The 25871-nt window shown below is 49.2% G+C and overlaps 1 protein-coding gene and 1 long non-coding RNA gene across 4 annotated transcripts in view; one reads left to right on the top strand and one right to left on the bottom strand.

The window, feature by feature from the left end:
- ADARB2 (adenosine deaminase RNA specific B2 (inactive)) overlaps window positions 1-25871 on the top strand; it is a 429400-nt gene that overhangs the window by 392051 nt on the left and 11478 nt on the right. The window contains exons 7-9 of one of the 2 annotated variants that reach the window (XM_045060802.1): window positions 2615-2783; window positions 16540-16721; window positions 17777-18294. In XM_045060802.1, coding sequence (XP_044916737.1) covers window positions 2615-2783; window positions 16540-16721; window positions 17777-17814 — 389 coding nt within the window. In that variant the 3' untranslated portion in view covers window positions 17815-18294. Of the gene's footprint in view, window positions 1-2614; window positions 2784-16539; window positions 16722-17776; window positions 18295-25871 lie in introns of those variants that run through there. The other variant, XM_011283586.4, reaches the window with a different exon arrangement.
- On the bottom strand, window positions 1023-9889 carry LOC123386410. Of its 2 annotated transcripts, none has more exons than XR_006600207.1 (3): window positions 4348-9889; window positions 2608-3907; window positions 1023-1426 (listed from the first exon to the last, which is right to left on the bottom strand). It is a non-coding gene; the product is annotated as an uncharacterized LOC123386410 (long non-coding RNA). The 2 variants fall into 2 exon arrangements; XR_006600205.1 differs by having other exon boundaries at window positions 2608-2762.

The following is a 25871-nucleotide window of genomic DNA, read 5'->3' as shown; positions in this document are numbered from 1 at the left end:
TGTGCAGAAGCAAAGGGTAAGAATTTAGAAAAGCCTTACAATATACCAGGCAACTTCCAAAGTCTGAAAAATTACACAACAGTTGGAGCACCGAGAGAATGACAAGGACACTATAATTAACACAAAGAGAGGGGCAGAAAGTACCATATTCCCTGAGAAAATATCCCCATCATAGGGGGATATGACAAGCTCTATGACACTGTGGTAAACTGTGGGAACTGAGGTGTATTGGTCCTCCACTCTCCCAGTGCTGCCTGCCACAGGAAGTCAATGAGGTAAGACCCCACCTGGGCAGTGTAAAGAGTCAGGTCAAACCAAATGTTTGCTCGAGCGTCTTGAGTCATATGAATGATTTGATGTTCATTTTACCATCGTCACCATTACTGTCATCATCTCTGTCATTATATCATCTTCTATATCATCGTCATCATCATGTCTCCTCATCACCATTACCATCGTCACCATCACCCTCATAATCACCACCATTGTCATCATCACCATCATCGACATCACCATCCTGACCACCATTATAATCACCATCATCACCATCATCATCATCACCACCATTATCCTCACATCCATCATCACCACGATCATCACCATTACTATCATCACCATATCACCATCGTCATCATCACCACTGTCACCATCACCATCACTATCATCACCATCATCCTCATCTCCATCATCACTATCACCGTCATCACCACCATCATCATCATCACCACCGTTGTCATCATCGCCATCATCACTACCATCACCATCAACACCACCATCATCACCACTGTCACCATCACCCTCATCACCACCACCATCACCCTCATCTCCATCATCACTATCACCACCATCACCACCATCATCATCACCACCATTGTCATCATCACCATCATCACTACCATCACCATCATCACCACTCACCATCACCACCACCATCATCACCATCTCCATCATCACTATCACCATCATCATCACCATTACCATCATCACCATCATCACCATTACCATCATTACCATATCCATCATCACCATCACCATCATCATCATCATCATGACCCCCAGCATCACCATTACCATCGTCATCATCACCATCACTGTCATGATGATCATCACTATCACCACCAGAGTCATTGTCATCATCTGATTTCCTAGTGCCATTGAAAGCAACAGAGATTTGTACCCTCATTGTCATCATTGTGGGGCATCCCTGGCTTGCATACCCAGGGCTCAGTCTCTCATCTTGGTTCTTCCTTCTATGGATGACTTACAGATCAGTCAAAATTGGATCTCATCAAGTACCTCATTGGTGAGGATCAAAAAGCAATCTGAAACCTCTTAAAAGTTTACTTTCTTCAAGGAGTACAGCAATCTTTCTCCCTAAGACATGGGCTTGAGGTACAATGGAAATGTAGTCAAAGAACTTCAGTTCCTACAAACAATGATAAAATAGACTGGAAATTACTTTGAGATCTATAAAAGAAGGTGCCTATATAAATCCACATATTTTTTATTATTTTATGCCTTCAGTAATGATAAATAAGAGAGAAATCCTATTTCCAGGACTTCAAAACTTAAATAGAACATTTTTAAAGGAAGTATCTTTAGTATCCATGCATGTCACCATATGTATGTAAATGCTGGAATAACTGTGCTATATATCATTTGTATGCAAAGCAGTTAACCATTTCCATATCCCAATATAATCCAGACTTAATGTGCAGAACTTTTTTTAAAGAAAGACAGGATAAAAACAATCTTCACCTTGTTCATGCTAGTTCTCCAAATAACCATGGACTATGGGGTGTGGCGTAGGTGTGTGTGCCTCTGTGTGTGTGTGTGTGTGTGTGTGTGTGTGTGTGTGTGTGTGTGGAGGGGGCTCCAGAAAGGAAAGGAGAATATGAAATGGAGGCATGAGGGACCCACAGGAACCAGTCATAGGCTCCATCTCGTCCTCATAGAGACCCTGGGTGACAATGGACACCCTGTTGTACTGTCCATGCCCTATCTCATCCACCCCCATAGCCCAGGAGGCAGGCATCATGATTCACCCTAGTTTAAGATGCAATAATTATGTCACAGTGGTCATGAGTAACTTTCCCAAGGTTAAGGAGCTAGGAAACGTAGGGCCTACAGAACACAGCCCTCAGGCCAGATCCCACCCACTTCCTTCTGTATGGCCCGTGAATGAAGCATGGTTTTCACATTTTTAGATGGCTGAGAAAGGTGAAAAGAGTAATATCTCACAACAAATGAAAGTTATATGGAACTCAAATTTCAGCATCCATAAAGTGGAATGCAGCCACACTCATTCACTGACCTGTCTATGCTGTGGCAGCACAGTGAGTGGCTGGACAGAGGGCAAAAGGCCACAGAGCCTCTGATATTTACTGTCTGGCCCATTATACAAAGTCGGCTGACCTGGTCTAGAGGTGGCACTCTGGAGCCCAGCTCTGCACCAGTCACTGCTCCCCTCCACTGGGACACTTATCTGTGCTTCCCCAGACTAGCAGGTGTCCATGGCACGGGGGCCCCCCTCCTCCCATGCCACTCCGGGTGGGGATTCACCCTCTGCACAAACAGGGTCCCAGCCCTCTCACAGCTGCCTCTTACCTCCTAGTCAACAGCAGTAAACACATCGTCAGGAAGCTCCGTGGACATCTACGCACCAAGATCGAGTCTGGGGAAGGGACCGTCCCCGTCCGGGGCCCCAGCACCGTACAGACATGGGATGGCGTCCTGCTGGGTGAGCAACTGGTCACCATGTCCTGCACAGACAAGATTGCCAGGTAACGGCCCCCTTGCTCACCTCCGCCCAGGTGGCTGCGGCCTGGCGAGGTCTGAGTGAGGGTGGAACAGGGAAGGTGTCCTGGGGGAGCAGGAAGCCTTATCCCTCTGCCTCTCTCACAGGCCACACTCTCAGCTGCATGTGTGTGCCCAAGCAAGGGCCTGGTTGCTGCAGGCTGCGGCCAGCAGGCACTCTCACAGAAACACGGGCTCAGGGCAGCATCACAGTGGTCCAGCTCCACCAGGCTGGCTCACGGGGCCATCGAGAAGCAGACAGAGCTTTCCAGGCCCACCTTTGCTGAGCACGGCCCTGGGAGCCACTCCCCACCCAAGTAGCCAGCCCACCTCACAGACCCCACAGCTCTCCAGAAAGCTGGGCCTTCTTGCCTCCAGCATGTGGGCCCTGCCATCAGATCTCCCTAAAGTGTGACAGACCTTCCAGAAAACGTGTCCACCCATGATGCCAGCTGGGTGGGAGTTCCCCCTCTGTGCCAGGAAAGAGTCTCTTTTTAGATGGAACATCAAAAGTCCCCCCTTGAAGGCTCTGGGCAGGGAGCCAGCAGGAGGAAGAGGGATTTACAAAGGGCATGCAGGTGCCCCTCAAAGGCACCTTGTCCTCAGGGAGAGCCCTCTTGCTCACGACCCCACCACCCTCTTCCTGTGCTCCCAGATGCCATCCCCACAGAGGAGCGTTCCTGTCACTTGGGTTTGGAAACCATCCCAGAGCACCTGGGGATGGCAGGGAGGGAACACTGCAGCAAGAGTTTGCCCCAAGACAGCCGTAAACTGTTCCAGAGCCACCCTGTTGGTGACAGTAACAATGAGGTTATTGTTAAGAGTGCATCAAAACATCTCTTGGACACTTGGTTACGCTCATTAATCTGTAATCTGTAAACTAAGTAAAAATAGTGAGTTCTATGTAGATGGGGTCTTGGGGCGAGCCCCACCCCACCCAGCCACATTGCTGTCCCCAAGGCCCTTGGCCTGGAAAGCCCTCGGGTTGGAACTCACCAGAGACAGGAGAGCAAGGTTAAGGGGTGGGGGTGATGTGGAGGCCCAAGGGAAGCCAGACCAGGTGCAACCAATGGAGGACCACACCTAGGATGTGCCACCACCACGGGGGGACCTGGAGGCAAGATGAAGGTGGCAGGGTGTCCCCACAGGGCCCAGGGAAGGTGCACCCTCCCTGGTATGGTTCCCAGGAGGTGGACACCAGTGAGGCAGGACTGTCTGCCCATCGGTCGATCAGACAACACCTAGCACAGGGCTGGGCATGCCCACTGCTCCGCAGGTGTTTGCTGACTGGCCAGACGCCTGCTTTACCAGGAGATGCGGTGTGCCTCCTGGGAGGCCAAGAGAGGAGCTGTTGGGTGAGGCAAGAGCAAGGACAGGGCAGAGCGAGGGGAGGCCACTGTCTGTGGGCCGGGGACCCAGGCCTGCCCCAGGCCACTGCAGGCCCTGCACATGGCGCCCCTGCCTCCTCAGACTTCTCAGGCTGAGTGGCAAAGCCAAATTCTCCTGGGGAATTACCAAATAGCTACAGGAAAAGTAGGGCCATTTACCTACCTCCCTGGCTGTGACTGTCAGGGCCAGCAGAGGCGACAGGACAGCCTAATGACAATAAATCAAAGCACTGATTTCTGCATCAAACGAACAGCCCAGACTCGTCAAGCAGCTCATCTTCCAGAAGAAAATGTATTCCTCCTTTGTAATAATCTCATCTATTCAAGAAGCAGGAAAAAAGGGGCAATTTTCACTCAACGGAAATCTTCTGGGTGCCTGAAGATCACATTGGGCTTCTAAATTAACTCTCTGACTCCCTGGAAGAATGAAGTGAATTAACACTGCAGAAGTGTGATTTCATTGTCTTTGGGACCTTAAACGTCAACCGGCAGCAAATCAAACCCGGGATACAGAACGCACAGCAGGGCCGTTGTTCACAGGTGTGTCCACGGCGATGCACCTGCTCCGAAGCCAGGCTCCACTTTTTTTAATAACATCTGGAAAAACAAAAGCCCACTTGCATCCCCGCAGGGGGTTCACACAGTACCCTGGGTACACGTGTGGAGACACTGACCATCACAGCTCTGGGCGGCCTGGAAGGTCAGCTGTCTCTCCCTGAGCTGAGCCAGGAACTAATGGACAGAGCCAGGTGGACCCCAGCCCCGCAGGCAGTCCCTCTCCGTGCACTGAGCTCAGGTCCCTACATCTAGTAGCAGGGCCAGTGAGGGGCACACAGAGCCCTCCCCTCACTCATTCATCTCTCCAAGCCCTCACCCACCTTCCTACTGCCCCCAGCCCCATTTTCTCTTCCTCTCTGCCTCCCCCTGTGTCTGTGTCTCCGTGTCTGTCTCTGCCGCCCCCCCACAAAACTGCAGGAACTGCTTGCTTCTGCGTGGAAGGGCCAAGCTCAGGGCCCATCTCTCCACAGTGAGGTGCAGGTGTGGCTCTTGCTAGACAGTACTTGCTGGCGCCCCTGCACACTGGGCCAAGGATGGCGGCGATGATGAAGGAAGATCATGCGCTGTGGTGCAGCAGTGTCTGCATGGCCCCGCACACAAGTCGAGGGTGTCAGCACCAATGCATGAGTTATGTCGGCACACGCGGCAGGATTTGAACGGGAGCACACATTGGCATGTGACTCAAGACCACAAGCGTCTGCAACACACGTGACTTGTGCAGAGGCTTCACAAAGGGACCACCTGGTGATGTACATGTGCGTCTGTTTTCTGTCCTGTACAGAAACGAAATCACGCCTAGGGCTTCAGTAACGTTCCAAATAAGGACTCTTCCTACAGAAACACAGAGAAAGTGTTCCAACTCGGAGAGCTGATGCTGCCATCCTGGCACATTTGAGGTTCTGCATGGAGAGTGTGGGTATGAGCTCGGAGATGTGCAAGTCACGTCTGCCTTTCAGGAGCCTATGGCTGGGGGAGGACCCACCTGGCTCTCAAATCTGTAAGCGCAATACGCCACACGCTGGGCAGGGCCTCCAGGGCCAACGTGGCTGATGAGCTGATGGTTTTCAGGCAACTTTGAACACCGACTGTCAGACTTAGCTGTTAATACGAGTCAGATAACAGCGACTCACAGCTAAATAAGTTATATCAAAAATAAAGGCAGGAAACACTCAAAACTCACCGCCTCCTAATTATTTACTGTTATTTGTGCCCTTTCCACACCCATTGTGTCTGTATCTCGGAGGTCCACAAAATGTCAGCTCCTGCACACCTTGTCCCAAATCTGTGCTCACTGGCCTCACACCAGCCCCGTGAAATTGGCCACAGGGATGGTACTTACACCATGGAAATTGGCAAAGGTTACAAATCAGTGCCTTTTCTTTTCTGGAGAGCCGGATGTTAGCAGCACACCAGTGACATCAGAGTCATGCAGGACCTTACCAAGTTATGGACACTAGAAATGACACGTGTGTCCTCTCACTTGGGAGGACGTGAACACATCAGGACAGGAATCAAAACAGGCGTGTGTGTGCAGGCGGGAGACACAGGCCTGTCCCATCCCGTCTGGGACCCCAGTCCCAATGCTGCCCCTCATCACTCCTCTGGGGGCCAGAGCCTGCCTCCCTGGTGCCCCCTCTCATCCTCCCTCTGCTTCCCTAGCCCCGTCTCCCTCTCATTCATTCCCACATCTGCTGGCCTGACCCTGGCTGCGCTGTCGTCACACAGCTCATCCTTCTCACCAAGCAAACAAACCCCCACCAGTGCGGACACACTGCCTTCCTAACACAGGCATCCTGGGAGAACCGTCCACAATCAGCCCCAGCCGGAGGCATCTGGCTTCAGTCTGCACCACGTGGGCAAGGTCGTCCCCACGGAGGCTGACAAGGGCACCACCCTCCCGTCCCTCATGTCACCAGTGGGTCCCGTGGGGCTGCCTGCTCTTCCTACCCTGGTCCACCCACCCCTTGAGCACTACATCACATTCACACTTGCAAGAGAAACAGAGAAGTGGACAGGTATAGGAGAAAGGGTGACGGAGGCAGTCCTGGCGTCTGAACCCCAGAGCCTGCGTTTGGGACGTTGTGAGGCAGACAGACCGGGAGCAGACGACCAGGCCAGCAGGGGCTGCCGAAGACAGTCATCAGTGAACACGTGGAAGTTCCTGTGTTGCTGCGGGAGAACAGAAGGAAAGACAGAGCCGTCTCGGACTTTCCAGCCACTCCCCCATCTGATGAGGCGCCAAACCCTGAAGTTCTGTGCCTTCACGCGGCACAAACAGGTGCCTCCCATTGGCGGTCGGGAAATACCGCACCAACGTGACCTGTCTATGCCCAGAGCAGCCACAACATCCAACGTGAAAAGTGTGGCTCGGGGGGCCCAATGGGAACCAGAAGCTAAGGGCCTACTTCCTTCCAATGGCCCAGACGGCCTGTCAAATGCAGGGGTCCAGCCTCCACTGACCCCTCACGCTGCCCACTGGCTGCCAACGCTAACGGTTATTTGTGCTGCCCAGAGACTGTCAGGAAGGGTCACAGACAAGTAAGTCTAACTGCTGACTGTCATCCCAAGGGTGTGACCCCAAAGCTGCTTGGACCCACAAGCTGTGTCCACACAGTAGTTCAGAAGTTTCTCCAATCGCAGGTGGAGTTGTAGTCGAGCAGCCATGAAACAGAAATAGTCGGCTGACTTAAGTACCTATCACATGTGACTTTTCTGTATTTAGATAAAAATAAATGAATAAAATTGTATTTTTAATTAAGGTAAAGAAAGTGCATCCACCAGATTTGCAAATCCCTTCATATCCGTGTGTAATGAACAGGGAGCCGCCAATGTCTAAAGACCTAAACAACCAGCACAGCAACATTAGTTCTCTCCTCTCAGAGATCAAAACCAATACACAGGGGTCACTTTTGGATCAATGACACGTAAGCAATGTAAATTAAAGCACCATACATACCCTGAGTACGATTTCGTGACTAACAATTGACGTCATTTTACAACATCAGCGGTAAGAGTGTAAACACGGATTTACAGCACAACATGTTATAGAAAGCTTGAAATTTTTACAGTGGTTTAAAATGAGCCATAAGATATTGTGAACACATTTCCTGGATTCCAGCCATTGGATAAGTGCTCACACTGCCTGCGTATTCTCTACGGCTTCCAGTTGGTCTTTTGTGTCCTCTGGCCTTGCCTGAAGACCACCCCCCACCTCACCCTGCCACAGCCCTGCAGCAGCAGCCGCATCCTGGGCAAGCGAGATGACCGAGTGCCCCTGTTCCCCACGAGGACAAGAGCCTCACTACAGAGAAGGTCAATCCCCCCTAGGCCAGCAATATGACTCTCTTCCACAAGCCCTCTAGGATTCTCCGGAAATCACATAACTAATTCTGCCCATTACGAGAGGGGCTCAGCCCTCCTCAGAGATGGGAGCTCCTGTGTACATCCCTCTGTCCACAGGCAACTTTTCTACCCTTCAAGACAGACGATTCAGGGCTCACTCGGCCTGGTCCCCCATCCACCTGAAACACCACCACCACCACCCCCCAAGGATCTGAGGCTCAGTGACAGGCAGAACCCCGCCTATGTCACCTGGAGATCTCCCACCCACCTCTGAGCAGCAAGAACAACGCTGGTTATACATCAGTGCTTGTTGGCCTCAAAGGACCATTTTTCACCTGGGAAGAGTCTTGTCTCATGGAAGTGGCCTGTTTTATGCCTCGCCCCCCCAGCAGACGCTACATATAAGGGAGTGAGTAGAAATCATGTGCACCCCTGGGCCCCCCACCGGGGTTGTAGAACACACAGAGTGTGGCAGGTGCCCACGGATGTGATGCTCACGTAGCCATCTCGAGACAGAAAGGGGCTGTGGACGGTGCTGCTGGCTCATCGAGACTACCCAGGAGCAACGAACCGAGTCCAGCCCTGTGAGGGGACGATGGACTCAGAAGCACAGACTTCCTACCACTAGATGTGCAGGCTGGGGTCCCCTCCCTGTCGATTGCCCTGCGCTGCAGAGGGGAGAACATGGGAGGGTGGCCAGCGCCTGGCCAGGAGCCAGGTGGCCTGTGCCCAGCGAGGTTTCCTGCATCTCAGGGGCAGGGGTGTCACAGCCAGGAGGGCAGGGCTTCTGTGGCCTGGGACAGTGGAGGGGCGGCACCCAGCCACGCCTGTAGAGTGAAACCACACAAGCTGAGCAGCTGGCAAGGCTCTGGGCCCAGGATGCAGAGAGAGTGGACAAAGGCCACAGCTACAGATGCAAACCTCATACGGTTTCTCTCAGTAAGTCCAGTGCTCAAGCAACCGTCCAAGGTGAACAGGGCAGCTGCTGGTATGGTGATGTCATTCCATTAAACTCCTGTCCAAAGGCAGGGGACCCAAGACCTGAGAAGCGTGTGTGCCTGAGTTAACACAGCTAACCACATCTCCTCTCCTGAAGGCTTCATTCTGGACACAGGTGGGTCCCTTGCCTGACGGAGCTCATGCTCAGCTCCTTCTGGAAGTAAGGCCTGGGGTATCCTGCACAGTGGTGGGGGCACCTGATGGACCCCTACCCCAAGCCCAAAAGACAAACACTGCAAATCAGAGTATTGCTGCCCTTTTGATGGGAAAAGACACCCCAGAACCTTGAAATATGGAGATACAGACTAATTTTTTTTTTCCCTTAAAACATAATTTTGACATTGAACATGCACAAAACGAAAGGTGGTTTCTTTTGTTGGGAACAAAGTCATCAGAATCACTAGGAAAATTCTTGGGTCATCAAAGTCTTTTGAAAGTGAAATAATTTCTTCTTTGTAGATTCTGTAGAAATGGCATAAATGCTATCTTGACGATAAAAGTGGTCCCAGTGCTCCAGACCCGGGGGGGGGGGGGGGGTGGGGGGGAGGTCAATCCCGTGTGGATGAGCTGGCTTTGCACGGAAAACCAAACCAAACCACAAAGTTCCCGGCTGGAGGCGGCCCCCAGATGGGGGCAACTGAGCAGAATCAAGACCAAGCAGTCACACCCGCTACTGCCGAGGAAGAGCTCAGAGCAAGCCCAACCACGCAGAGAGACTTCCCCTCCATGACAAAGTCAAACCCAATGAAGAGATAGGAGAACAAGGTGGAAAGCAGAGAAGAAACCACTGGTGATACCCCAGCAGACCCAGAAGACAGCCGCAAGCTTCTGCTCTGTTACCCAGAGCCTCCCGCCTCTGCTCACAGTTCCTGCTGTGCACAGGTGGACAGACGGCCATCCCTTATCCCGTGTGCAGGCCTGGCTGCGGCAGATGGCTGGCCATCCCTTATCCACCCCGTGCTCATGGTGCCCTGCAGTCTGTCTCAGAGCAATCCATCCATCAGCATGCTCCCGTCGCTGGTCATCTGGGATGCTCCCACCTGACTGCTACTGGGAAGAATGTTTCCCCTAATGTCTGCACACAAAAGTTTTTTCCCAAATCTCCAAGTATGTATTCAGATATACTCCCCTCAGTGGGTCATAGACCCCACCATGGCAGAGGGGAAACAGAAGGTTCTCATAAACGAGACAGGCTGGGACCTCCGGGTGGGCCACAGCAGGTGTACTGGGCTGGATGGTAGCCTCCAAAAAGATATTCCATGTCCTCACACCCAGAATCTGCAAATGTGCCCTTACAGGATGGGACTCAGGTGTCCTCACACCCGGAACCTGTGAATGTGCCCTTACAGGACGGGACTCAGGCAAGCATGAGAGGAGGAACTTACCCTGGGTTATTCAGGCTGGTTCTAGATCCTCATAAGAGACAGGCAGAGGGAGCTGAGGACAAGGAGAGGGCACACAGAGGAAAATTCCATGTGGGGGTGGACACAGAGGCTGGAGTGACATGTCCACGAGCTGAGAACACCAAGGATGGCCAGAAGCCAGCAGAAGATCCAAGAAAGGTCTGGCACAGACTCTCTCAGAGCCTCTGGAGGCTGCACAGCCCTGCCCACACCTTGACTTCAGTGTTCTGGCCTCTGGGACTGTAAGAAACCCCCCGGTTTGTGGTGTGTGCCACAGGGCCCCAGAAGACCAGAACAACCAGGTAAGAGGCATTACTCACTCAGACCAACTCATTTGCTCCTTGGAAATTATGGAACCAGAGAAAGTCATAGTAAAGTCAATTCCCAAAATGCACCCTTCAAGATTGCCATGGGAAAGCCTGGGTGTAACTGCGGGAAATGAGTCGTTTCACTGGGTCAATGAAAGCTGACCTTCAAAACCACAAGCTGACGTTGCGTAGCAGCACAGCAAAGAGCAGTGCAACTTCCCTTCAAAAAGATCAAACAGCAAACACTGCACGTCTGCGAGACGGGAGGGACAGACGGCACCAATGCCACTGCCATGGTGCACTGTCCTGAATGCGGGGTCTGCTCGTCCTCCATCTACAGCCTCGCCGACAGGCAAACGCCCACCTCCCAGAAGGATAGGCAAACCAAAGCCATGCTTTTTGCCTTTGCCTCTGAGAATCCAAAGTTAGCGGCACATAAAAATCTAAATCTTCTGGAACTAATGTTCCTTTAGATATGGTTTCTAATTTTAAGTACCTGAGCTTGATTATTGATCACAATGTGTCTTTAAATGAACAGATTAAAACTTTCTCCATAAAAATGAACTGTAAAAAATTATAGCTGTTCTCTGGGGAGTGAGGCACTGTCTGACTTCTAAACTTAGATTCCAGATGTGAAGAGTGCTTTCTCTGTGTGCCATGCCACCCTCCCCACCTCCCCCCCCCCAGCCCCCCATCTATGGCTGCGTCCCCCTGCCTCCCCATCCCAGCCCCCCCCTTCCCGCCCCAGCCCCCCATCTATGGCTGTGCTCCACCCCACCCCCCATCTATGGCAGTCATCTTGTTGAAGTCTCACCAGCCTCACCAGCTCTGCAGAAATCAACTGGAGGTGTTGGTCATTTTCCAGTCTCGGAATACAGGTCCTTGTAAAATAGGTGCTTCCTAGATACCCAACCCCAGAGTGCTTGCAGCCTGGTTTAACAATCCTCTCGCACCTCCTGTACCAGAGATTGTGTGGTAACCTTACTATAGCTTCTGCACCAGTCTTACCTAATCTCTAGTGATAAATTCAATACTATGGATCCAACAGAGAAGTAGGAGCAACAGTCAGGGACACTGTGTGTCTGCTGCCTCCACTGCTTTTGCAACAACAGCTAAGGCAGGCACACATGTGAGTATCAACCCACCATCCACAGCCATCCACCCCAGGACGCTGAAAAGGGCTGAGAAACTCGGTTTCTGCAAAACAAGCTAGAGACCTGGTTGGCCCACAGGAGACAATACCAAGAGCGTGTTGGCAATGTGGCAGTACAAGCCAGACCACAGACATCTCATGAATAGTACAGATGTTGGCTGGACGTGCTGGGGGTCCTGGTGATGGGGCTGAGAGAAGGACACTGGGCCCAGGGACTTGAGAAGCAACAGCCTTGAGCACAGGTCTGTGCAGAAAGAGCCTGTGTGGCACACGCAGTGTTGGAAGCTTCTTCACCTTACAGTTTCCATCTTCACAAAAGAAACAAAAGATATTCCCTAGAGTAAGTAACATGTGACATTTGTCCCCCAGGAGCCAAGGGGCCAAATGCAGCCCCTGTAAGGGGGGTCATGGAGTCCAGCTCTGAGAGTCAGCCAGAGCCCCAGCACAGAGCCCACGTTCGGCACTAGAAACCCCACACACCCTAGAGACCGTTGCCCCCCATATGCAGAACTTGTCAGCACCAAGAATGGAACGACCTAGTCACAGAGCTGCTGTCTGTCTGGTGAAAGCGTTCACAGTAGACCGGTCTGTCAGGGGCAGATGGAGCCAGAAATGTGATGTCGAGAGGGAGGACACTTCCCAGGTAGGTTTCAGAGCACAGAAACAAGACACCATGTGAAGCAGAATTTCTTCCAGCTGAAAACACACAGAAGCGGCACATCGTCCTGACCCCGTCCTGACCCCAACCTGACCTCCAGGGCACCTGTGTCCCCTACGTCTGCAGTCAGAGCCCACATCCACTGCACACGGTCCTACACTGTCCGGGCTACCCTGGTCGCCATGACATAACCAGACTTCCTGAGGGGTTACTGGGAGCAAGGTCACCTGGGAAAATGCAGTGGATTGCACAAGGCTTGTCCACTGTCTGTAACAACCACCCCCAAACCTAGTGGCCTCAAACGAGTCATTTGTTCTGTGTGCAGACCTTCAGTGTGGGGGACGGGGGCTCAAGAGGATGTCTCATTTGGGCTCCATGGGGTCAGCCAGGGCAGCTCCCTGGGGCCAGAGGGCCCCCTTTAGGTGGCACGCCCACATGGCTGGCCAGCTGGTGTTGACGATCCGCTAGGAGCTCGGCCAGACTGTGGGCTGAGACCGGGTTCCCCTTCATGGACTCCTGGGCCGGGATCCATAAGGAGATGGTCTTGAATCCATTTTGAGTTGATTTGGGGGTATGGTGTCAGGAAGTGGTCTGGTTTCATTCTTCTGCATGTAGCTCTCCAGTGTTTCCAGCACATTTATTAGAGACTGTTCTTGCTCCGTTGTGTATTCTTAGACCCTTTGTTGTAAATTAATTGACTGTATAAGCATGGGTTTATTTCTGGGCTCTCTATCCTGTTCCATTGATCTGTGTGCCTATTTTTTATGCCAAGTAAGTGTATGTCTCTGATGGTACTTGAAGACGGTACCACGGACCTCACTGTAATTTTACAGAGTTACATCTTCCCACGGGGCCACATCAAGGTGGCAAAAACAGTAGGCAAGGACCCCAACTGTCCACAGTATGTAACAGTCATCACCATCCTGTCTCATGTGCCAGGCACACACCAGCGGTGACCACCTGAGCCAGGGCTCAGAGGGCTCACCCCTGCGACTGTTTCCGCTGGTCCTTAGAAGCCACAACTTGAACTGAGCATGGAGACGACATCTCCTGGTGAAAGAAATGCAGCTTTTCCCAAGGCGCTGCCTCCACTTATCTCTGGTATTTCCGTATTCCGTGATTGACAAACAGACAAAAAGATATTTATTGAGGGATTATCTATACTGAAAACCAGACAAGGGATTTTTTTTCTGTCAACATTGCAGAAATATCAGCTGTTTGAACAAAAGGAGAGGTATATTCATTCGATCCTGGACATTGAAAATTCCCCAGTTTATGTTCAGGAGGACATTTGATATTATTGATCAGGTTAGCTGAATGAGTTTAAACTCCTATAGCCAGATAAGAAGAAGGCTGATTTTCTCTTTATTATAAAGGTTATTGAGAGGGAACTAGATATAGAAGGTATTTGGGGGTTTTTTTTGACGATCCCACAGACTCAGAACCACTTGAATATGTTCCAGAAGTCTGTTCAGCACCAATACTTGGATGGCCCACAGGATAGCGCTGTCTCTTCCGGAAGTACTAACTTTCTTGTTCAAGACTTGGCTTATTTCAAGCAAGCACTTTGTTATCAATGGGGGAAATGTCCATTTACCTGCTTTTAATTCATAAGGAATGTTCAAACTTCACTAGCGGTCAGAGAGATAACAAGACACCACTTCAGCCGCCTGCGTCCCGGAGCGCTTTGCCATCCCATCAATGGCGACCTGGCCTCGTAACTGCGATTTACTACGTCTGTGACCCTTGCTGCAAGAGCGTCTCCCAAGGCAGGAGATCCTACACGTGGGTCAGGAGTAAAGCATACACTTAAACCACAAATATTGCACACCTCCAGAGTGAAAGGGATTACTCACTACATGTGCTGTCTCTCTGTTTCTTGGCGTACCTTCAAATCTGGGAAGGAGGTATTCAAAATCCCAAATGAAGTGACTCTGTTGAACTTGTCCTCACTTTCTGGTGTGTCCTTGGCCCTGCCCAGAAATACAGTCTCAGATTTAAGGGAAGGAACCCAATCCCTCAAAAACATCAGTGTTCCTTCCATGGAAAGTTCATGTACCTCCTCTCCGGGATTTTGTGGGAATTCTGTAATTCATCAGTGAAAAGTGAGGGAAAGGCAGCCTCCCCAGGGCCCCAGCTGGTGTGCCTGCTTGTATAGTTAGGTGGGAACAGAAGCCTGGGCAGAGGCGACATCATCAAGTGAAGGGACTCCTACAAAGTAGTGAGAAGTACATGTGCAGCCTTCAGAAATGTGTGCTCCTTCAGAACTTTGCCACATGTACTTTTTAAAATTAGATAATAGCTAGCTAGCTAAATAGATGATAGATAATAGAAAGATACATAGATAGATAGATAATAGATGATGGATACGTTGATAGATGGATAGATTGATAGGTAGATAATAGATGGATGATAGATACATATATAGATACATAGATACACAGATATCTCCAAAGGACAGCAGTTTCAAGCCTTTCTAAAAGAAATGATGTGACTTACAGAAATGACCACAATGATTTTTTAAGTGAAGTTATGCAAATCTGATAGACTAAAGTAAATGTTTCATAAAACCAATGACTGTTTAAATTGTAGGACTAAATTGTTTGTATATAAATATTACCTTTTATATTCCATTTGAGTTTTATGTAGATGAACACATTACTTTAATGACCCGCGTTTGCGGGGAGAGCAGGAGACTCGCTCTCTCGGTTCCCGCCCGCCAGATGGCTGCCTTTTCTTGCATGAGATTAAAACATGTCTCTCATTCACTGTGATGCTTCTGAGGCAAATTAATATCGCCAGCTAAATTGCTTGTGTTTTCGGAATAAAATTTAAAGAGAACTTTTTAAAGCGATTGGTGTCACAGGTTCTCAGAGCAGATTGCTCTCCAGGTAGGGCATGCTGGTTTTAAACATGCGGTAATTAATGGAAAGAATTCTGTGTTAATTGACTGCTTCAGGAAAGGGAAATATAATGACTCCTTATTAATCATGAAAAGAAATGTACAGCGTGGAGGCACCACGGTAATTGCTCTAACAGCGGAGAAATGTTAATTAATGAAAAGAACAATGATGTAAGAAATTAGCTGCATAATGTCAGCCTCCGACGGTGGGTGGGATGGGTTCGAAACACGTTATTTACAGTGGAAACCACAAACCGTTGCCTCAAACAGATACATGTAACCTTGTACCACCCAAGTTTAGGGGGAAAAGTCTTAAAATGCTGCTGTCATCTTTGCTTGCAGAAGCAAAAACACCTGCCCGGGGCTATATTTATGTCACAGGAGAGCGGCCTTGTCCTTCATGTCTGCTCTGGGCTTCTAAAACCACAATCTTCCTCAGAGCAAAACAGGGCCATTTATTAATGTCATTTAATTTCCACACAACAGGTCATTCTGACTGCTGAGGACAAAAGGAGGAGAAAGCATTTTTCCCTAAACTGAAATAAATAAACTCCCTTCTGATATTTCCCTGCTCACGTAAAGAAAAATTCAGATTTACTTTGGGGACACTGTCTTTTTTTTTTTTAACCTAATTTGAAGTCCCTGAGAGAATATGTAGCTTCCAGTCCATCTAACAACTCATTTTCCAGAAAAGGAAGCCGCGTTCATTAAAATGCAGAGCCCCCCATCAGACCCCTGCACGGCATTGAGGGGCTCAGAACCATCAGTCGCCTAAGCTGGGGTTGCTCCCGGTCCGTGTGCCAAGGAGCTTGTCCTTTGGCCTGCTTGATGGGGGGTCACAGCCCCCACAGCCCGGGGCCGAGGGCAGGAGGGGAGGGGGTTCGCACAGCACCCCCAGGTGGAGGGCTGACGGGGAGGGGGGGCTCTCACAGCCAGTGCCCTATGGGGAGGGGAGGAGGGAAGGGAGGCTGCTCTGGGGGCACAGAGGGTACCCACCTTCGGGGGCACCGCGCTGATGCCCTTTCCTTCCAGGTGGAATGTGCTGGGACTGCAGGGCGCGCTGCTCTGCCACTTCATCGAGCCCGTGTACCTGCACAGCATCATTGTGGGGAGTCTGCACCACACCGGCCATCTCTCCCGGGTGATGAGCCACCGGACCGAGGACATCGGCCAGCTGCCGACCTCCTACAGGCACAACCGGCCCCTCCTCAGTGGTAAGAAAACCCTCCCCGGAGACGCGCACCAATGCCCTCCCATTGGCCTGCCCCATGGGTCCTTACTCGGGCACACGGTGCCCATTTTGGCCAACGGCTATTTAAGATTTAGCGAGCAAAGTTACAGAGATCCAAAACAAAATGAGAGGGTCACGGTGCATCCCGCGGGCAGGAGTGGGCAGCATTCTGAGGGGGGCACAGACCAGGACTCAGCGCACCACCTGACCACTGTAACTAGGGGTCTGCAGTGCCCACGCGGTGAAACGCCAGCTTAAGTCTTAGACTAGATCACGTGGGAGAGAAACAGGAAAATTAGAGGTGTTCAGTGCTGCGGCTCAGAGCTGGGCCGGAGATTCACTCCCAGGATTCTGAACTTTCTCTAAATGACATTATCAGGGTGATAATAGTGCCCCACGGGGTGGGAGTGGGAGCAGGCACGGTTCATGAGCAGCGCTTTATGACATTTGGCATGGATTTAAGAAAAGATACCTCCACATTTGTTCATTCTGCACACCGACCACCGACCACAGGCAGCACCTCGCACCTGCTGCTCCAGGAAGAGCCTGGGGCTGGGCTGGCGTGACCAGTCAGGTCCCCGCTGCATTACACGTGAGATCCCGTTCTTAGGACCCCAGACCCTGAGCCAAGAACCACCTCTCTGTTGCTGAGGGAGGAGGTGTGGCCCTCAGGCAGTAGGTCTGAAATCAGCCTAGGTCCAAAACTTGTGTCCCCTGTCCTCAAATCCCTGTGACCATGTTAGAGTCCGGGGGCTCCATGTGTCCAGGGAGGGAGCCTTCCATGCAAAAGTCTGCACACTTCAGCAAGGCCTGAAGGTCTGCACACTTCATCTGAAACGGGGTCACAGAGTCTGTCCAGGAACGCAGGACAGTCACCATCTTTTAGGGTCTCACCTTTCCCTGCTGGTCCCCAGGGCCGCTCCTTTGTGGCAGGGGGTCCATTCTTCACCACTGTCCCAGGGGCCAAGGTAACACGATCAGCAAGGCAGGGTTTCCTCAGCACCATCCTCACTCGAAACCCTGTGCCCAATACTGCAGGGCCCTTGACTCGAACCAGAACCGATTCCGGGCATTGACGGGCCTGTGGGCGGTCTTGCTGGGGGGCGAGCGCCTGAGGGGCCCGGTCTGCACAGAGCGGTGAGGACACAGCACTCGAGTCTCTTTCTGGGAGCGGCTACACCGCCAACACGAGGGAAGGACACTCAGCCACTCGTCCTTCTCAACAAACACGGTGCACGACGCCTCATCACACCAACCGTCTCCATGTCACAGGTGTGGGAAGAGGCTCCTAGAAATTCAGTCACTTGCTGCGATGCTCCATCCATTGACATGGGGCAAGGTTTCGAACTCGGCTTGACTACAGAGCTAAGCTCTTTCATCTTTCCACACTGCATCCCGTGGCCCGCACCATTTAACTGATGCCTATATTTTTAATCCCATAAAAATTAATAATGCAAAATGGGAGCGGCAAACCAGCCCAGGGCTCACACAGCCCTGGAGGCTCACTGCCAGCTCACCCAGCGTCAAAGTTTATGAAATTACATTTATTTTTTTTTAAGTTTATGTATTTTGAGAGGGGGGGATGGGGAGGGGCAGAGAGAGAGAGGGAGAGAGAGAATCCCAAGCAGGCTCTGCACTGTCAGTGCAGAGCCCAACACGGGGCTCGAACTCAAGAACCATGAGATCAAACCTGAGCTGAAATCAAGAGTGGGACACTTAACTGACTGAGCCACTCAGGTGCCCCACATTTATTATTTTAAAGTTAGTAGGTTCAGGTGTAGTTCAGTTTCAACCTCTTTCTTTTATTTTTCCTTTTTTCTTTTTTTCCTCAAAATGGCAAAGAATATTTACTTCTTACAGTTGAACTGCAAACACAGCTCCAGAGCAGACCCCAGGAGATCTAGAACTACTGGTTTGGTGCTCAAGTCCAAAATTCCCATCTCGGGGGCGCCGCAAACCACAGTGAGGTTCTTAGTTCCTAAGTAACTGTGAGAGAACTCTGATCTGTCCGCACGGATGTCACGTGCCATCTTTTCCCAGGCTTCTAGCTCCTTGAGTGGCCTCTCTCCTCTACGTTCATCTCCCAGTGAGGAAGTTACTTAAGCCCCATGAGCACAAGGAATACAGAAAGCAAATCCTTACCAGCCTCCACCAGTGGCTGCTTTTCATTCATCCTTTGGGTACCACACAATACTGCCGGCATCCATTCTTCTGGCAATGCTTTTTAAAAACCCTAAGTTCAACTTGGAACATGTACACATAGATGAAAACAGGAATTGTGAATTATAAGTGTGACACAAGTGAATTTTTTAAAAAATGTAATTAGAGAATATTCAGAACACCTGAAATCATCAAGTGGCAAAGCGCCTGAGACCTACGTGAACCCCCACCCCGCCATCCAGAGGGGTAGTCACCCCTATTTACAACCAGGAAAGTGACTAGACACTTCAGTCTATGCTTAGATGCCTATTTAAAATACCGTTTGGGGTACCTGCATGGTTCAGTCAGTTAGGCGTCCGACTTCAGCTCAGGTCACGATCTCACGGTTTGTGGGTTCGAGCTCCACATCAGGCTCTGTGCTGATAGCAGGGAACCTGCTTCGGATGCTCCACCTCCCTCTGTCTCTGCCCTTCCCCCACTCATGCACTTGCACTCCGTCTCTCTCTCTCTCAAAAATAAATGAACATTAAAAAATATATACAGTTTTTATTATTGCCGAGATGCAAAGAAGCCCACGCCATCCATGGTTTCTCACCTACATGCTTTTAACTGCAGTGACTGCATTGCTCTGATGGATATTTAAAAACCAATCATCCAAGTTTTGAAAGGAAATCATCAGGATTTTTTGCAACAGAAGAGAGAGAGAGAGATCTTATATAAGGATGATAATGAAACACACTTAAACAAGCACATGAAATCTGCTTGAAGATTCCCTCAAGGTCAGTTTGCAAAATTGCCTGAGAAGATGAAGCCCACATATTAGTGCAGGAGTCCTACGTTTAGCTAGGGCTCAATCAGTTCTGGGTTAATAAGAAGCAGCCGAGCTGAAAAGATGCCCTATTGACACGGTTATAGGGTATACTAATGTCCTCCAAAGAGATCTTGAAACATTCTGCACAGACCAGCCTATACCTACGGGCAAAACACCACAATGTGGATGTCCACACCTCGGCTGCTGAGCAGCCCGAACCCTTCGGCAAGAGTCACGTCACCAGGTGGGAGCAGCCACCATAAAGGAGCTTGCCTTTCCCGTTTCTCAGCATATTCGATATGATGAAAAAATGGTGATGATGACAATCAATAAAAATCTGTGCTCTGAATACTCATCTTTTTAGGAAAACATAAAGTGACATACAAAGTGACTTTGAAGCCTGTTCTTCCAGACCGGGGGTATGGTGTGTCTGAGCTTCCAACCTCAAAGTTGAAGAAAAATAAGTTTATTTTTCTTCATCAAGAAAAAGAATCCCAGCCAAGGCGGAAAATCTGGGTGGAATGCACAGGTTCTGTATTCCTCTTAACAGCATATTTAATGGATCTGGTTTTCAACAATGAGCCTTCGTAGTCCACACTGAAGATAAAACTTACAATTAGTTTTACAGCCCATGGCAAGGTCTTGGCAACGAAAATGATATCCAAGAGATGGACGCAGGGAATTGGATGTCGGAACCGCGAGTTCTTTCGGACCCCTGGTTCTTGTGCACGTGATGGAAATCACAGGATCGTGATAAGCAGACATCGGTTGTCTCCCTTCCCAGTGCACATCTTCCCAGAAGCGTAAAAATGGCTAGCTGGCATGTCAGAGCCTTTTCAGACTCCATGTTTCTCAAGGAGCTGAATGTGTTGAAATGTCTACCAACACAGTCTGTAAATCCTGCCCAACACCACCTGCTGGTTGCACTCCAGACACCTCTCTTTAGGGAGCGGTAGTGGGTGGGATGGAGGAGGAGGTCTGTCGCCATGCATAGCCATGCTTTTGTGAGTTCCAGTCTCCAAAGTATTGTCACTCAAGCTGTAGAATCTGACGGGGAGAGCTGCGCCTCTTTAATTCAGGAGAAATTTCTTAAGTCAATGGTCATTAATAGTGTCTTGCAAAACAACCCAGTGGGGTAGGAGCAAACATTGTCTTTTATGCAGATGGTAACGAATTCGCAGTATTATTTTTATACTAAAATAAACTCTGGTTTATTATGGAAAAACCCACAAATTTTTCATAAATGTTTAGGATAAAACACATGAGCTTAAAAGTGTATCTGAGCAGCTGCTTTGTCTTGGGGTTGTTAGAAGTAGAAATTTATCTCCTGAGCCCTTGAAGGAATCTTTGGTAGAAAAAGATTATTATACATCTTGCTAGAATAATCTAAAGGCAATCCTAATATTTTTGCCTAAAGATTGAAATGTTAGATTCAACAAATATTTAATAAGACATTTCCATAGATTAGCACTGATCTCCCCCTGCAAATCAGATGGCACATAGCTTATGATAAATTTACAATTATAGAAAAACCTTGTTTTAGTTTTCTGAGGAGTTTTTCCAAAAATACTTGTATATTAGTCAAGTTACATTTAATTTCCCCCATGTTTTAAGGAATTCATTCACCAAAGTATTTGAACACCAACCTTAATTCCATTGCTCTTGAAATTTTTACCCTTTAAGGCAAATACTCCCATTGTCAATACATTTCATTTATGCAAACATCAAGAAGTTGGTCAACATAATCCATACTTACTTAATCATTCAACAAATATGTATTGATTGCCTAGACATACCATGGACAGTTAGTTACACCCTGGGAATGCAGCAGTGAATGAAACGGTCAAAAACCCATGCCCCAGGAAGATTACATTCCAGGGGGGACAAAATGAAAATGCTTTGCAGAAAAATAAAGCAAAGAAAGGATTAAAAGTGAGCTTTGACCTTAAACCAGAGGGTGAGGACAAACCTCACTGGGGGTGACTTTGGAGCAAAATCCTGCAGGAAGAGAGATAATGTGGGGAGGGGCTGCCAGGAAAGAGCCTGGGGGCCAGAAACAGGAGGAGAGTCTCCAGGGGGTTCAGGACAGAGGCCAGGCTTCTGTGGATTAAATCAGGACCAAGTCTGAACCCAGGTAAGCAGGCCCTTGAGGGGTTCCCAGAGCAGTGTGAAACTGTCTCCATTCCCAAATTCACACTGAGGGAACCCCTCTAAGAGCTGGATCAAAATAATGCTACAAAAAATATGGAAATACAACACGGGCACAGAGCAAAAACTAACCAGGCATGGGAGGAGACAAGACCACTTTAACAAAAGCCAGCAGGCACAAGAGTGGGGAAGGAGTCACAGCTGCAGAGATCACTGTTCTCGGATGCAGACTCACCAGCGAAAAAGAGATGTGAAAAACAAGGAGGGGTGCCTGGGTGGCTCAGTCAGTTGAGCGTCTGACTTCAGCTCAGGTCATGATCTAATAGTGTGTGGGATCGAGCCCCACATCAGGCTCTGTGCTGACAGCTCAAAGCCTGGAGCCTGCTTCAGATTCTGTCTCCCTCTCTCTCTGCCCCTCTCCTTCTCTCTCTCTCTCTCTCTCTCTCTCTCTCTCTAGAATAAAGATTTAAAAAAATTTTTTTTAATGAATAAAAAAATTTTTTAATCTTAAAAAAAATAAGAAGGAAAATGCAGGGGGGAGATAGAAGCCAAAAAAAGAAAAAAAAAAAAGAACTGAATAGGAATTTCAGAAGTAAAGAAAATAAAACAATTTGTGTAACAGTGGATAGGTTGAATAGCAAATTAAACACAGCTGAGGAGAGAATTAGTAAATTGGAACATCCCCCTGACAAAGATCCTGAATACAGCAGAGAAACAGAAAGAAGGTGCATTAGGTAGGGTTCTCCAGAGAGCAGAACCAAAAGGAAACAGTATATTCATTTTCCTACTAGAAAAGAGGGATTTATTTTAAGGGACTGGCTCGCATGAATGCAGGGACTGGCAAGTCTGATCTCTGCAGGGCAGGCCAGCAGCCTGGAAATTCCAGCAGGAGATGACATTGTAGCTGTGTCCAAGGATAGTCTGGAGGCAGAACTCCTTCCTCTTCAAGGAACCACACTCCTTGCTTCTAGGGTTGTCAGCTCATTATATGAGACCCACCTTCATAGTGGACAGTCATCGCTTTACTCCACATCTACTGATTCAAACATCAGTTACACCTAAAAGTCCCTCACGGCAACATCTGCCTGGTGTTTGACGAAGCAACTGGGCACCATAGACCAGCCAACCTGACACATGCAAGTAACCATCCCACTGGGAAAATACAAGCCAGGTCAGAGACAGAGTGAGGAAGTCTGACGTACCTAAGACATAACCTTTAAAGAGGCAATAACTAAGGCAAGAAACTCTCCAGGACAGTTGAAGAGCATCAAACTACAGACCTAAGATGCATATTATGGCCCAAGAAGGATCTTCTTAAGTTCTCCGCTCAGCAGTAAAACGGCTTATAAATACATACATACATACATACATACATACATACATACATACATAAATAAAATATTTAAAAGCGGTCAGAAAATAGAATAATACAGGGAAACTAAGACTAGTAGCTGGTTCTGGGAAGATAAAAAAACAATAAAACAGTATCTTTAAAATGCTGATAGAAAATGAATCTCAACCTACAATCCTAGACCCAATAAAAGCATTCTTTAAAAATGAGAACAAGACACCACTGTGGACAGACAGACAGAGCTCTATCAGCTCCAACAGACTTGTGCTGCAGGAGACATTAAGTGTGTTATTGGGGCATAAGGAAAATGGTCCTCAATAGATAAAGTCAAATAAAAAGTGATGAAAATAATCTGCATTTTTACCAGTATAAAACTTGCCTTATTTTGGATACCATGGCAGTGAAAGATGCATAATATGAAGGAAAAAAAATGACCATATTCTGCCAAAGTCCCCTTGTCCCATGTCCTCTAAAGCAATGACAATCCTTATCAGTACCAGGAACCATGTCATTTCAGGTTATAAAGTGAAATATTCAAACTTTTTCCTGCCACAGAGGAAATTTCACACCTTTCAGAAGGTCCTGTGGGCCCATGCATTTTAAACTATGCAGACCACAAACCACAGTCACTAGGTGCACAGACAAGGTCACATTCCTATTGACTCCAGGACGGGAGTCCCTGAAAATCTGTGGGGAAAACTCTCACTATAAGAAAAGGTTCCAGCTCCCCAAGCAGGTGACCCCGGAACCTTCCAGTAGAACTCCCCAGCAACGGCATACCTTCAAGCAGTGTGCACACACACCCTAAACCTCACCAACTGGTCAGAGGAGAGGAGGCAAGGGAGGCCCCAGCAGCCCGGGTCTTACCTGTGTGTCCCCTCGGGCTGGCAGGAACCCACGAACTGGACAAGAATCTCGCAGCAGTCCTGCACACTCTAGCACATTCCCCACACTCGCCCGGAAACGTGCTCTATTAGGACAAGACAGTAGCTGTAAAATTACTGTCAATTATAATGGTGTTCGTGCTAATGAAAATGAATAAAAGGACATTAATACAGCCTTATTAGTTACTCCAAATCTGTAAGTCGGCATTAAATACCCCTAGCTCCGCTTCCCTTAGAAGTGTGGTGTGCGTGTGTGACAAGTGTGTCTATGTGCACGTGCAAAGGATGGCACGCGGGCAGCCAGCAGTGTGTAACACAACAGGGCCTGCCAGTGGACTCTGCTGTATCAGCCATGTCACAAGACTGGACGCAGTGGTGCCCTGAGACACAGACGGGCCTCACTTCCTGTCAATGTCACATTCCTCAGTGTCTCGTGTAAACTTAATCTGGAGAAAGGGAATCAGATTTTAAATACATTAGGCCCACTGGCTATCTAAAGACATGCTGCGCTCTCTCTTACGTACTGCTTTTTAAAAAGATGTATAAGGGTTTTCTCCAAATGAGGCATCTTTTCATAGCTAGATAAGCCATTTCCACAGATGATGGAGGATTCGCCCCCACTGCTCTCAGTGATGGCGGTCATAGTGGTGATGGGGCAGCACTAATGGTGGTGGTGACTCCAGTAACTGCAGCAGTGGCCATGGTAACCGTTGTCCTGACCGTGGCGGTAATGCATGGTGGTGGTTAGCAGGCTAACTAACCCATCAAAAGGCCACACTGCTGGTAAGTGACAGACATGACATTGAACGAGGTCTTCAAGTTCAGCCTATTCACACGACTGTGGACACTGAATGAAATGTCAAACAATCTCCATGGAGACCCTCTGTGTATTTGCCACCACGGCAGAGTATTTGTGTCACAGGCTGGTGGAGACCTGCTTGGTCTCACCGGTATCCGCTTTGAAGTAAAATGCTCGTCTAGGACATTTCATAAAAGATGAATGGCCTGCATATGGTATGGCACAAAGACAAGCCAACAGAGGCCGTGCATGTCCGTGCTGATGGAGAAAGAGTTTGGGAAGATGAGGTTCTTTCCAAGATGGCTGGGAATAATTACTACAGATTTCACTAAGGAAGAAGGCATCGGACCTGGTCCTCACCCACCTGGCGACCAGCTTTCAGGGACACCTCTTCTCTCAGCCTGTCTTGGGCTTTCGCCTCCAGGGTAACGCGGGGGTACCCTGCCTAGTCACACCTGCCAGCCTCCAGGACGATGCAGGGATACATTGCTGTCGTCTTCCAGCCACCACACTTGCTGGCAAGTGATCATAGCGGCCAGGGGACTAACACAGTGCTGCAGTGTTGACCTATAAAATCTCCGGAGCGGAAACCACAGTGAAAAATGCAACATTGTTCCTATGTTACCACACAGTCAAGGCAGAAGTCCCCCAGGATCCACGCTGGGTCAGTTTTATTTTGAATTATTTTTGTTTCTGGATGTGAAGGTGCAGGTTTGCAGACGGGCGCAGGTAGTCCGGGCTGAAAAATACGAAGAGTCCACGTATGTGCTTGCAGAGAGACCCTGTGACCTTGGACAGAGGTCATCTGTACACAGTGCTGGGTTCTCCACGTGTTACTATTTGAGAGGACCTTCTCCTGGAGCACAGCAGGCACAGGCTCGTGCTTTCACTGCTCAGAATGTAAAGCTCTTCCCTAAACCCTAACTGGGACAGGGGCCCATGTCGACCGGGACCTTCCTCTGGATGGAGAGCTCTGATGA

The sequence above is a fragment of the Felis catus genome, chromosome B4 (genome assembly GCF_018350175.1).
Source record: "Felis catus isolate Fca126 chromosome B4, F.catus_Fca126_mat1.0, whole genome shotgun sequence".
NCBI classification, from domain to species: Eukaryota; Metazoa; Chordata; class Mammalia; order Carnivora; family Felidae; genus Felis; species Felis catus.
This window is presented reverse-complemented; position numbering and strand designations above follow the sequence as displayed.